A 14,354-nucleotide genomic window follows, 5' to 3' on the forward strand; every position below is an offset into this window, starting at 1 on the left:
TTTGGCCGGGCCGTTACCAGCGCCCGCGCGCGCCCAGCCAGGACCCACAGCGGGCTGCCCGCAGCGCTGCCTGATGCGGCGGCGGCCTTACGGGGCCGGTGGCGGCGGCGCGCCGGTGCCCAGCCGCCGTCGGACTGGCTACCGGCTCCCGGCAGACGCCCCGCCGCCGTTCGGCATGGCTTTTAGCCGCCGGTCTCCCCCGGCGGCGCGCTCGGTTTTCCGGCGTTCGCGAGGGGCGGCCGCCGGCGGGGCGGAGGGGTTGCGGCGCGAGGCGGGGCGCGCGCGGGGCGGGGGGGTCCTCGTCGGCGCGCGGAAAAAAACGCGCCAAGTTCGCTGACGGTGTCCCCGCGGTCTCCATGGCAACGGCGAGCGGGAGCGGGGCCGGGATGTAGCGGTGAGTGAGGGGGAGCGGCCGCACCGCGGCCTCGGGCCCCGCCGGCCGCGGGGAACATGCGGGGGGCGCGGGGGGGCGGCCCGAGCCCGGGGCGGGGGGCGGCGGGTCCGCGCTCGGCCCCCTCGGGGAGTAAATGGCGCCTGGTGTGCGCGTGTGTGTGTGTGTGCGCGCCAGGTGTGAGCGCCCCGGCCGCGCCCCGCAGGAACCATGCCCGGCGTCCTGCCCGGCGACAGCGCCAGGGCCAGCCCCTCCAAGAAGAACAGGCTGTCGCTGAAGCTCTTTCAGAAGAAGGAGACGAAGCGAGCGCTGGATTTCACCGAGGCGCAGGAAAATGAGCAGAAGGGCGCGGAGTTCAGAGGCGCCGAGATGTGAGTGCCGCGCGGGAGAAGTTTTTGTGGCGATGTTGTGTCTGTCTCGTGGTGCTCCATCCTCCACTCCTTTCGGTTTCGTGTTCTTGCATAAATAACGTGCTGCAACACGCGCTAAATTAAATTAACGTGCGCTTATATTAAATTAACGTGCGCTTAAATTAAATTAACATGCACTTACGTTAAATTAACCGTCGAGCCAACTTAATCAAACTGAAGAAACTAATTACTGCAACCAATTTCTGTAACTATTTTAAGAAAGCAGTTTTGACCCACAGGGGATGTTTAGTTGGCACAAACTTTGGGATCACTTGCTGAAGTTACTTTTTAAAAACTTATTAATCACCGTAAACAATTTCTGATAATTCTTTTAAGGAAACAACTTCGCCTCACTGGGTGTGTGTAGTTGGCACAAACTTTGGGATCACTTGAAAAAGTTGCTTTGCTTCAAGTTGATATAAGTAGTTATTATGTGCCTTAGCTATTTATATTATTATTTACATTAATATTTAATTTTCTGCAAGGTGAGCTTTAATGAACGTGTGTTGGATCTGAAAGGTTGTTTCTGCTGCAAGGAAAGGAATTGATTGTGGGGCTGGCTGTCATTCAGTGGGGCTTTTCAGGCCCTGAGCAAATCTACCGACTCATTTCATTGCTGGTGAGGGGATTTAAGTGGGAAAAAGAAAATTGTGATCAGTTAAAAATAGTTGGAGACTTTAAAATTTGGTTCTGTTGCGTCATTACAGTGTATTAATCACTTATATCAGTGATTAATAATAATGATAATCAGTGTATAGCATGTCAGGTTCATTGGTTTTTGGGGGGGGGTTGAAAATTTTTTTTTCTGGTTTTATGCTTTTGCTTTGCATCCAGAAATGTAGCGGGGTGACTCTGGAGCAGGGGACAGTGATAAAAATACGTTCTAGGCACATTTTTTCTGCCTTATGAAGGAACAAAAACCATACAAAAGTATTTAAATATGAAAATTTTGGTCCTTTAAATCAGTCTCCTTAATTGATGTGTTGGAACTTAGAGCAGATTTGCCTCCTGCTTTGGAAACCTGTGTGGTTTTGGGTGGGTTGCTGAGGAGTCAGAGGTGAGGAGTCTGTGCTGGAGTGCCCAGAGTGAATTCAGACACACTTTGCCATGATTTTGATCTGCATTTCTCAGTGCTGAATTCTCTAGGGTGGCTCTGAGGTGGGGACAGATGAAGGAGTGGTTTTCCAAAGTGTTTCTTACCCGGATTCTCTGTTTCACAGTGACCAGGTGGTTCCTGCAGCACAGCCCCCCTCCCTTGTCAGCTGTGAGAAAAAAGACAACATGTTGCCTTTTGTGGGCTTGAACAACCTGGGCAACACCTGCTACCTGAACAGTGTCCTGCAGGTGAGGCCGTGTCCAGGGGGGCTCAAAAAGGGAGATTTTGGTTAAGCACAAATGGGTGAAAATCAGTTTATTCTGAGTGCAGTATAAAGGACATCCAATTACAGTGAGGGGAAAAAAGATGCTGCTGCAGGAAATGTGTGCACTGTGGTTGTCCTGATTGGGTAATTCTTCAGTTTCCATACTCAGGGCTCCTCCCTGCTGTGAAAAATCCTGGATCTTTGTGTGCTGTGCACAGCCTGGGGAGGTGCACAGCTGTGTGGATTATAAATGTGCATTTATGTGTGGAATAACTTCTTACTCGAGTTATTCTCGTGTTTTCAACTGTTGCTTTCAGGTATTATATTTTTGTCCTGGTTTTAAAACTGGAGTAAAACATTTATATAACATTATTTCAAAGAAGAGAGAATCTTCAAAGGATGAAGGAGAGCAAAAGGCAGAAAAGGTAACAGATCCCCACGTGTTCTTTATTTGTAACCTTGCAAGCGAGGCTGCCCTGAATGTAGTGAAATTTTAACTGATTTCTGTTCTTAAGAAGCTTTTCAGCATTGTTTTCTACAGTGTTGCTTCAGGTGAAGATGTATTTGAGTTGTTTTGAACTTTAGCACAAGTTTTAAAGTCTAACAGAAGAAATTTGAGAAAGATACCTGACCATGCTTCTGGCATTAAGATAATTATGATACAGTGTTTGGAGTGGATGCAAATGGGAGTTTGGGCAAGGATGATTTGGGATTTTAAACTAAGGGCTAATTGGGCTTTTATGTTTGTTTCCTACCTGAAAAAAACCCAAAATATTGTCTGAAATCCACCTGCCTCCCATAGCAGACAAAAAATTCTGTCAAATATAGAAAACCAAGGGAGGGGAGGAGAGAAAAAGTGTAGCTTGTTGTGACAGATGAAACTGATGCAAGTGTTTTTACTCTTATTACATTGTTATTCCAGGGAAGTTGTAAAGAAGATCCCCTGGCAAGTTACGAACTCATCTGCAGTTTGCACTCCTTGATCCTTTCAGTTGAGCAGCTTCAAGCCAGTTTTCTCCTAAACCCAGAAAAATACACGGATGAATTGGCCACTCAGCCCCGGAGGCTGCTGAACACCCTCAGGTACAAATCGCCTTAAATGCTGACAGAATTTTATCCTGACGTTTCCAGGTCGTTACACTGCCCAGCTTTAGAGTCTGGTGAAAGGTAGATGGCCTTAAATTTGGGGTGACCTTTCAAGAAGTAAGATTTTTGTGCTTATTGTTACCACCATGATGTTGGAAATTTGAAAATAAATTTGGATTTTGTAAGACTGTAATGCAGAAGGGCTTTAAAACAGTGCTTGGCCTTAGCTACAGAAGTGTTACTGAATTATAGAGGGGTTTGGATTGGAAGGGACCTTAAAGCTCATCCAGTTCCACACCCTGCCATGGGCAGGGACACCTTATTCTAGGCTAGGTTGCTCCAAGCCCAGCCTGGCCTTGGACACTGCCAGGGATGGGGAAGGATCCTCTTTGGAGCTGAGGAGCTCCACTGCTGGGTGTGTGTAAGTCCTTAAGGCTGAACCTCCCTACAGCTCTGTGACAGAGGTGACCTCTCCCTAACCCTGGAGAGGATCCTCCATGACTTCTAAATCCCTAATTTCAATCTCAAGTCACGTTCCCCAGTTAGCAAAGGATGACAAACCCTCACTCTTTGCTCCTTTCCTTTGCACAGAGAGCTGAACCCCATGTACGAAGGGTACCTGCAGCACGATGCCCAGGAGGTCCTGCAGTGTATCCTGGGGAACATCCAGGAAACCTGCCAGCTGCTGAAGAAGGAAGAGCTGAACAAACTGCCTGTGGAAGAGCCTGCAGCTAAACTGGAGGAAAAACCCAACCAAAACTCTGAGAGCAACGGCCCTCTCAGCCCTGCTGAGGAGGAGGATCCCAGCTCGGGCAGCCACGGCGGAGACGCAGCCGAGGAGAAGCTGCTCAAGGGAAACGGGAAAAGGAAAAGCGACGCCGAGGGTGGGAACGCCAAGAAAAAATCCAAAGTATCAAAAGAGCAAACGGCAGCAGAAGAAAATCAAAGACAAACCAGGTCCAAGAGGAAAGCCACGGGAGAAAAGATGGAAAACCAAACGGATGCCATTGCCAAGTGTTCCGGGGAGAGCGACAGCACCAAGCCCACGCAGAAAAAGTCGCGCCTTAGGTTAAACTGGTTAAAATCTTCCTGCAAACAACCCAGTATTCTGTCCAAATTTTACAGTCTAGGAAAGTTAACTACAAACTTGGGATCCAAAGACCCAGGAAAGGAATATGACTGTGAGTTCGAAGAGTCAGCTGTCAAGTGTGAAAATGGTGACAGTAAAGAAGAATATCATGAACCAGCGTCTCCCATGGAAAGCCATCATGGAAAAGGAACTGAAAGAGAACCAAAAAAGGAAGGTTGGTGCACAAGTGGATGGGCTTAAAATTAGTAGGATTAAGAAAGTACAATGCGTGGGAAGGCAGCCTTCAGACTGCGCAGCCTGCAGAGTTCTAAACACAAAATTAGATTTTTCAGGAATTGAAGACGATTTTTAGGAAAGAGAATTTATTTTTATATGTGCTTGTAATTTTTTTCTTTTAGAACTTGACCTGTTTAGCTTAGATCTCGAGGCACTTCTCTAACATTCTGTAATCATTGTATAATATATATAAAAAAGGCAGAATATTACCAGGTTTGTATTTACCACTAGTTTTTGTCATCCGTAGAAAGATCAAGTGGATTCAAGATGTAAAGGGATATTTCTGTGAGGAGCAAACAGAACCAAACCCCACTGGCTGTGGCTTTACAAACAATATCCTCTTTTTCCCTTCCAGTGCCTTAATCTTTCCGTATTCCCAACCTTCCCAAGAACTAGGAAGGACTCAGGATGTATTAAAGATCTAATCTATTTAGATCTAATAGATACCAATTAGAAATGCTAATTGGCTGGCAGGTCTGGATTTTGTTTATGTCAATGAAACAAGATTGTCTGTTCAGGAAAGGGCTTCAGTTGGAACCCAGTACTTACTGATTTGAAACTTTCCACCTACCAGTTTTTATAAAAAATTGAAGGAATGAAGAGTCTTTTGAGTTCTGCATTTCTCCTGTAGATTTGGCCAAAACTGGCCACTAAATTTAGAAAGGAGGACTAAGAATAAATAGAAGCCAGGCGAACCCAGTGTGGTGCTCCTTGAGGAGGCTCATGGTCCATGCTAAGCACTCAGAGCATTGATGACATCCCAGTATTCCAGAATGTGACACTTGTCACACTTGAAGTATAAAACAAGAGCCCAATCTTAGAACAGAAATTAAAGTTTGAGGGCCACAAGACAGAGGGGTCCTCATTTCCTTACAAGCAGGTGATACCATGAAAACTGCACGTGATCTGTTTTGCTTTTTAATTCCTAACTGAGATCCTTAAAAGGCCATGGCTGTAACAGTGATTTTCCAAGAATAACCAGGTTCTGAATGCCTTTGGAATAAAGTGCACCTTGCTCAGGGATGTGCCATGTACTTTCTCCAGGTACAGAGCTGGCTGTCTTTGAGCTGGTGGAGAAACTCTTCCAGGGCCAGTTAGTGCTGAGGACGAGGTGCTTGGAGTGCGAGTGCTTCACGGAAAGGAGGGAAGATTTTCAGGACATCAGTGTCCCAGTGCAAGAAGATGAACTTTCTAAAACTGAAGAGAGTTCTGAAAGTAAGTAATTTCCCTCAAAAAGGGTTGTGAGGTGTGTTCCTGCCTCAGCCAGCTGTGGGGAAGGACAGTGCTGTAGTTGGGAAGGAACACGGCTCCTGTTTGTGCTGGCTAAAATTAGAGGTTGTTATCTCCTGTCTTGATTAACTTTAGACTTTGGAAACACGGTGCTGATAATGTTGACAGATCCAGATAATACTCAGATTGTTCCAGATCTCAACACATAGCATAAACTGCCTACAGTCCTTCACTTAGGCACCTGTTTTCTTGCTTATGAACAGGTATTTTCTTTGATTTGAGTCTTCTCTTTCTTCCTGGATAAGAAATCCTGCTTTTTCTTAATTTTACAAGAAATACTTACTTTAAAAAAAAAAAAAAACAAAAAACCCAAAAAAACAAAAATCCAGCTTTTTTCCTTAATTATTTTAAAAAAAAAACATTTAGTATTTTTGATTGTTGTTACCTTAATAACATTTGCATTATGTTTGTGTTAGTCCTGTGGTCTCTCTCACAAATTTTATTGATCTATATGTAGTTTTTTAGATATTTTCAAAAGGAAGCCTGGCAAAAACACATCTTGAAATTCAGAATTTTAGGGGAATTAATTTTAGTTGCCATGGACTTAATTTGGAGCAGCTTTTCCTGCTTTTACTCCCCATTTTGCTGAAGGATTCAAATGAAAATGTGTGGGGTGATGTTCATACGTGAAGTGCTGCCGACAGCGGGTGTTCCTGTCAGCAGTGTGAGGGTGGCAGGGGAGGCAAAACGCAAGAAGTGAGAGGGAACTTTCTGGTTATTTTGGGGATTTGCCTTAATAAGTGAAATTCTGGTCTCATACAAGCTCTCCATTTCTAGACATGGCAACAAAATTCTGTGATCTGAAACAAGCTTTGGAAAAATCCTAATTTTGGGTAACGAGATCCATTAAGCGACATTTTCATCCCTTCCTGAAATGCTCCAAAGATTGAAATATGTCACATATTTCACACATACTGGGTGTTCCTTGCAGTGTTGCAGGTTTGGAGTGGTCTGAACTTGCCATATTTTGTTTTGTTGCTCTTCTGGCGGGATGCATTGGAAATGTAAATATTGGCATCTCTGTGAATGCAGCGATTCTCTTTTCCAGTTTCTCCAGAGCCAAAAACAGAAATGAAGAGTCTGAAATGGGCAATTTCCCAGTTTGCCTCAGTGGAGAGGATTGTGGGAGAGGACAAGTATTTCTGTGAGAACTGCCACCACTACACGGAAGCCGAGCGCAGCCTTTTGTTCGATAAAATGCCCGAAGTGATCACAATTCACTTGAAGTGCTTTGCTGCCAGTGGCTTGGAGTGAGTATGCATTGCCTGCCTTACAAAACAGGGTCCTGCAGCAAGGGAAGTCTTATCTCAAGAGCTGGAAATGCTATGTAATGTTTCCAAAAGATTTCCAGATTGGAATTAATTTAAATTGCTGGGATGCAGCCCCCAATGTCTTTGTGTTGTTACAGGTAGTGGCAGAAATTACCTCCAGAAAAAGTGACTTGTAGGAGACTCCTGAACAAAAAATTTTTAGCTCTACTCTTACAACAACCTGATACCCTGATATTTCTTAAAACTTTATTCGTTTTAAATATCCCCTGTGAGCTCAGAGGCAGCTGTAAGTGCTTTACCAGAACAAGTAATGGAACAAATCTGTATTTTATGGTCAGGTTGTTTCTACCTGAATGTGAGTACTAAAAAGATGAATGTGAGTGGGGAAAAAAAGATAATCAGGAGATGAGACACTTTTTAAATAGCCAACACTCATTACCCCAAAACTGACCAATTCCTTTAAAAATACTGTGGTGTGTACCTGAATGTGAATACTAAAACTTTGGGGGAAGAAATTATCAGATAAACATTTTAAAGAGCTAATACACCAAAAAAAAATCAATTACTTTAAAAACACCATAGTATCAGCATCACTGATATTCAGTTACTGAGTAATCGATGTTACTTGTAGCAATCCTTATGTTTTGAAAGAAATTGTGAGAGTTTTTTATCTTTTTTTTCATACTTAAGAACTTAGGGATTTTCTTTGGGATGAGAGGAAACAAAGAAAAATCCATCCTTGTACTCTACAGGAATATCCAGGTTTCTGACAGAGTAGAAAGGAAATTTCCTCTGTCTCTGCAATGTCTTTCCATACAAGTCCAGAATCCTAGCATACAAAATTGTCTTTCCATTGAGCTCCGCAATATTTGACTTAAATATTGATTTGTATATATTGACTTACAGCTGCACACTTAAAAATCGTCACTGTTGAGTAGGAAACATGAAAATTATCTTCCATTTACTCCTGTATTTCCTACTTGTTTCCATGAGGAAGGATTGGCAGGTTAATTAATCATCCCTCTCCTGCCTCATTGACCTCTTCTGTCCTGGCCAGCTTCAGGTGCTTGCTCCAAACCACTCAGACCAATTTCCAGGTCAGAGTGAATCCAGCCTCTTGTGGTTTTCCTCATGTGTCCTCTCAGTCATGCCATACATTTTCTGCCAAGGGCTACCAGCCAGAGATTAAGGAAGTCAGAGTGGAAAACCTGATGTAGAAACCTGTGGTGAAGCGGAAACCCTTCTAAAGAGTTTCCTGATTTTTGGGTTGGATGTTTTATCTTGGACAAAACCCTGTCCTTGCTAAAAGTAGCAACAAACTCTTCTAGTGGCTTTAAACTTAAATAAGACAAGAATCTTGAGACAACTTTTAGCTCCCATAAAAATTTGGAAATCTGATCTGCTCAGTTCTCCTCTACTGAGTTCTCTGGTGACTGAGTTGTAAATAAATGAGAAATGAAGGGTAATGTAAATATTTACAGTTAATAGGGATTTTATTCATCTTTTCTAGATGCTGCTTTTCAAAGTGTTTTGGTTTAAAATAAAGCAGCCAGTGTGAAAATCTCCTTGCCTGGAGAAGAGTAATTCTCTGGCAAGTGTGTGTGTGTATGTGTGTGGAAAAATGCCAGGCCATGTGTGAGCAGGCTGTGAAGCTGTTCAGAAGGAATTTGTTACTTGCTAACATGTAATTAAGCATTTCCACTCTAGAAATTTAACAATTTGTGAGAAAATCAGCTTTTTGTCTTGTGAAATTCACTGCAGTGGGTAAAATGTCACTAATTTATGGTCTCAAAAGATGTGGCTGCAGAAATCAGGTTTGCTGTGTTTGAAGTGCATCAGCCAGAGCAGGCAGAGTACTTGGCATGCAATTTTTCTGTCTTCAGATTCTTATCATTAAGAAGAACAAAAAGCTATAGGAAAAGATTTCCTCTCTTATTTCCTCCTCTCCAAATCTTTCTGATGCTGGATGTCATTGAGAAGAAAGGTAGAGCCTGCTTTTTCCTGTTTTCTGTGAATATGAGTGTCCCAGTGTGCTTGAGTGGAACTGGATTTCTGATCCAGGGTTATCAGCCAGCAGTTCTGTGTTTCTTGACTCTCTTCTGAATATCTCTATTTCTGGCTGCTGACAATAGGGATTTTCAGAAGATTTAAGTTCTATTATTCCTGATTCTATGCTCTTCTGTGTTCCTTTTGCTGGAGTGAAACGTGTATGATAAGAGAGGTCTGAAGTGAGGTTTCACTTAAATGGAGTGACTGAGGATCTGTGTGTGGTGTCAATGTATTTATTTCTGTGGTTCTGAACAGGAATGAAGCAGAATCAAAATTAAATCCAGGAAAACAATAATCTGTCACTGCAGTTATGCCATGGCTGCAGTTTCCTTGGATTTAAGAGCTATTCTTTGCTGAATAATAGCAGTGAGCTCTTTGGAACCTCAGTTTTACAGGGCTTGTCTGTACTCCCCAGTATTTTTCCCTACAACACCCTCACAGTTGAGTAAGACTGAGTCATCCCTGGAATTTATTAGGACATCACAACCTATAGTTCAATAAAGGGGTTAATTGATCTGGGCTGATGCAATGTGTAAGTCATCAAGAGCACAATCATTCAAGGAGGCTGATGCACAATAATGAAATCCCAACACTGAGCCTCTTCAAACTCTGTAGAAGATCCTTGTAATGAAAGGACTTTTCCCCTCCTGGTAAATTTGTGTGCTATGAACAAAATACTGAATACTTAAGAATACTAGAGGCTTTTCCAAAGTAAACCAGCTACAGAACTGTTTGAAAAAACAGAATACCGTAGGACAGCTAGTGCAGAATCCCACGAGAGCACCACTGGCACTGCTACAGTGCACTGAGAGCTGAGGAAAATTAGTCACAATCTCTGAGTGGTATTAAAGCTACTTGAAAGTAAAATAAGTAATGCTTTATTTAGTAAATGACTCTTTCAGGAGGGGAAAAACCAAACCCAAGCCTGCTTGGTTCAGCCTTGGCTGTTGAAGAGGTTTTCAGTTTGTTTTTAAACAGGAGGGTGAGAGAGAGAAAGGAGGTGTTTGTGCAGAGGTAGAAGCATGAATGATAACAATCAGCTGAATTTTTATCATCCCTATTTAAAAATTTATTCTTAGCTGCTACTAGAAAAAGGGGATCTCTTAAATAGTTAAAATTTACTATTTCTGGGCTGTAAGATTTAACATTAGTCATAAAAACGCCTTTCCTGATCTGGGGTGCTTGGGATGCTGGTGCTGAGCCAGGGAGCAGGGAGCAGTTCCCATATCCATACCTTAGAGGAGAAAGATACGGATACACCTCTGGGCCACCTAAAGTGGGGGTTTTGGGAGCTGCTGTGGCACGAGCTGTAACCTGTGTGTGTCCCTTGCCAGGTTTGACTGCTATGGGGGCCTGTCCAAGATCAACACGCCCCTGCTGACACCCCTGAGGCTGTCCCTGGAGGAGTGGAGCACCCGGCCCACCAACGACACCTACGGGCTCTTTGCCGTGGTCATGCACAGCGGCATCACCATCAGCAGCGGTCACTACACGGCCTCAGTGAAGGTCACAGACCTGCAGAGCCTGGAGCTGGACAGGGGCAACTTCCTCCCCGAGCCCGGCTACGCCGCCCTCAAGCCGGAGCCGCTCAACGAGGAGGAGGCGCGGGCCGTGGCCGAGGACTACGACGACGGAGAGGTCTCCTTCAGGCTCAACGGCGCCGCGCCGCCGGGGAAGGTGCTCAGCAAGAAGAACATGGAGGCCGTGGGACTGCTCGGGGGGCAGAAGAGCAAGTCTGACTGCGACCTGTACGTCAGCAAACAGCCCAACCCCGAGAAGTTCCTCAGCACGGCTCCCGAGCCCCGCAGTGCCGAGCCCAGCGGCAGCGCCGAGCCCAGGGCAGAGCAGGGCGAGGCCCCGGCGCTGGCAGCACACGGACTGGAAAACAAAGCTCTCTACGTGCTCCAGAGCCTCAAGGAGTACGAGGGGAAGTGGCTGCTCTTCGATGATTCTGAAGTGAAGGTCACAGAGGAAAAGGACTTTCTGAATTCTCTTTCTCCGACATCGTCATCTACATCAACTCCTTACCTACTGTTTTATAAGAAAATTGTAGAGTGATGCTGGACTTTGACTGTAAATATTCGGGATTTGCATACACCTCTCGCTCTGATTTGCGTCAAACTACCTGGAAGGAACAGCTGTTTGTTTTTTGAAGCTACTGATTCTTCATCTTTCTGGTCTTTTTTCCTTTGGTGTCAAGTGGCTCAACTTGAATTAACAAAACATGGCATAGGACTTGACTCACACCATAATTTTTCTGCTGGAGAATAGTGCTATGACCTTTTAGAAATACCAGTTTGTATAGATCGCAAGCGATGCCTACAGCACCCAGTAGTGGTTTTAATGCAGCTCTAGGTCTCAGACATGCCTATTGTATTATTAGCTTTTTTTTTCTTTTTTTTTTCCTTCTTTTTTTTTTTTTTTTTTTTAAATAAAAGTTATTTGTATTCATACCTTGGAGTAAATGTATATTAACTAGCAAATTTCATCAGAAGTTGTGTATTTTTGTAACTTGGGAAGTAACACTTCATATTTAGTCTTTGGGTAATCGACGTGGTTTATTCTCCTGTTCCAGTTCTTTCCTGTTCCTTGCAACTTGAAGCACAAGGAAAAGGGGTCTTGGAACCTTGTCCAGGGCATTGGAGGGAACTAAACTTGATGGAAGTGTTTGACTGGTCTAATTTGCATCTTGGTGCATAGGTGTTAATGAGCAAAGTGTAAATAGGTGTGATTAATACTTCAAAGCAGGGGCAGAGTGTAGTGTAATTAAAATAATTTTGTACTTTGAAGAGTGAAGCCCTCTAATCTGCATCTCTGTTTGGGGGGGTTGGGAACTTAGTGGTGACCTTCTAACAGTTCATTTGTACCTGGAGCTCACTGAAACGTGGGGGAAGAAGAGAGCATTTGGCTTTGATGCTTTGTTAAGAATGTATATATGAAATAAAAAAGTTATGATCCGCATCTGCGACAAGCAGCTCAGCCTGTTGTGTTTGGAGAGGGGAAAGCAGAAAGGGAGAGGGGTTTGGGAAGAGTTACAAAAAAGGTTGGGAAATTATCTTAAAAACCCAGAAGATTTAAAGTGCGTTCAGAATAACATTCTGTGGGTTTCAGCTGATTCTTGTACAGTATCTCCTAATTTGAAGGCACTTTTTGACTAGTGAGGTTCAGGGGAAACATACTGCAAAACCAAAACCATTTGCAGTAAATACTAGAGATGAAAATCCCAGATTGTCTGTCATAGAACTGAAGGTGACTCCTAAAAACTTGTAATTAAAATCTTAACAAATACAACTCAGACAAGGGGTATTGTTCAGTGGCCCAGGACGGATGGAATGGCACCAAGTGTTGCTGCAGGCTGTGAGTATACCCTGGATAGATTTAATCTTTTTCCACTACAAATTAACTGATTTACAGGAAAGGCCCTAAAAACCTCTGCCTAGTTAATTCTGCAATACTTAAATTTTTACTGTCTTTTATTATAATGTATAAACACTGAGGTAAGTCAGGAAAAATCTCTTTTAGTGTATTTTCCATGTTAGGTTTGACCTCTGATTGTTGTGCAGGCTGTGATTTTGCAGCATAAAAAATCTGCAGTGACAAAATACACTTTCCCTTTTCCAAAGCATTGCACCATAATAATAAATTATTTCAGAGTCTAAACCAAGAAATAGCTACATTACAAAAGTATCAGTAATCTTACCTTGCAAGGGCAGCCCAATCCCATTACAGAACGCAATTTTTTAGGCTTTGCTGAATTTCAGCCTGCAAATGAAAGTTTATTTTTCCACACCTGGTGCAAGACTTTATCTTTTTCATTCAACTGCGGGATCAGGAATGTTCCAAGGAAACAAAATACCATTATTTTCACCAAAACAGGATGTAAGGAAGACCCAGCTGCCTTCCATCATCCCAGTACAGCTTGGGAGGAGGTTCTTTGTGGCAGCTGAAAACAGCCTCTGCTGGAAGATGGTGAATAACAGCCTCTCCTCTGGCACAGGGAGAGGGATTGGGGGTGGGTTTTTCGGATATTTACTCAAGCACCACTTGCCCCCCGCCAAACTTGTTGCTTGTAACTCCTGTCCTGGAGCAAGACTGCTGTAAATTAAAAGTTTCATCCTCTCATGGCTACTGGGATTTGTTTTCACTGTGTACATATTTTTAATGCCTCTTCCTGTAAATCTCTTCCAAAGCCATTCCTTCCTTCCTTAGTATTTTCCATTATGAGATTCCCTGACTCTTGTAGCACTTCCAAGGCCTTGTCAACACCCCCGGGCTTTGCAAGAGGCCTTGGACTATCCATAAAAAGGTTGAAGTTTTTCTTTCTGCAGGAAACTCCATGCAGGTGTTCCCATGTTCTATCCCGTGACACAGAACTAATTCAGGATTATTCTGTTCCAGGGAAACAGAGCCTGGCACACAAAACATATCCCTGTGGAGCTGTTGGGATAACAGAGCATGGGAGAAGTCTCCAATAACCTAAAATAAGTATCAGGAAGAAAAAAAGAGACCCTCCCCAGCCTAAACCCTCAGTGCTGCTGCAGAAGGAGGGGCACTTCATGTATAAACCCATTTTTCCTCTTATTTTTATAGAGTATGTTTATCAAATTCAGGTTTTCTGTGTATATCTGTATTTTTATGCAGATTTAGCTATTTATGGAGAGAGAGTAAGTGTGTTTAATCACATACCACCACTTCCAGGGGACTTCATTCACCACAGAGAGGAAAACTATTAAGGAGAAGATTTAGGAGTTGTGGACTCAGCTCCAAATCTGATGTTTCCTCGAAGTTCTGTGTTAAGACCCCGAAATATCTGCTGCAAAACACATCTTTCTTCACATAAACAGCAATGCAAAGAATGTTTTCTATGTACCCTTTTAAACTGTGGTACCATTTTAGGTTCTTTTTCCCCACAAAATTAGGCTTTAAATTAAAAAATGGACACTAAATCAGTTTAGTTCCATGGACACTGCTAATTCCAAAGGATGAGGAGATGCTGGGACTTCCCAGCTGCTGGAGATGTCCATGAACACACAGAAGTGAAGCTGAAACTTCACCTCATGGACTGAAGGAGCTGAAGAGGTACCAAGCTGTCCCTCCATCTGCTGCTGGCTGCAGATGGAGTTATTTTTG

General features: G+C 43.5%; 1 protein-coding gene across 3 annotated transcripts; it reads left to right on the plus strand.

Annotated features, from left to right (window-relative positions):
- The first annotated feature begins 275 nt into the window (after positions 1–275).
- USP1 (ubiquitin specific peptidase 1) lies at positions 276–12,185 on the plus strand. 3 transcript variants are annotated; one of them, XM_042030882.1, is made up of 9 exons: positions 276–394; positions 569–762; positions 2,022–2,145; positions 2,480–2,587; positions 3,085–3,245; positions 3,840–4,552; positions 5,659–5,829; positions 6,953–7,154; positions 10,559–12,185. In XM_042030882.1, the coding sequence occupies exons 2-9, from the start codon at positions 602–604 to the stop codon at positions 11,280–11,282; spliced, it is 2,364 nt and encodes a 787-aa protein (XP_041886816.1). In that variant the 5' UTR covers positions 276–394; positions 569–601; the 3' UTR covers positions 11,283–12,185. The 3 variants fall into 3 exon arrangements, with proteins under 3 accessions (XP_041886816.1, XP_041886818.1, XP_041886819.1); XM_042030884.1 differs by having other exon boundaries at positions 597–762; XM_042030885.1 differs by lacking the exon at positions 569–762 and having other exon boundaries at positions 277–394.
- Positions 12,186–14,354: the final 2,169 nt, after the last annotated feature.

This window comes from Corvus kubaryi, unplaced genomic scaffold, assembly GCF_017639235.1.
Source record: "Corvus kubaryi isolate FWS band 111438036 unplaced genomic scaffold, C.kubaryi_AGA036_p1.0 37334, whole genome shotgun sequence".
Lineage (NCBI taxonomy): Eukaryota > Metazoa > Chordata > Aves > Passeriformes > Corvidae > Corvus > Corvus kubaryi.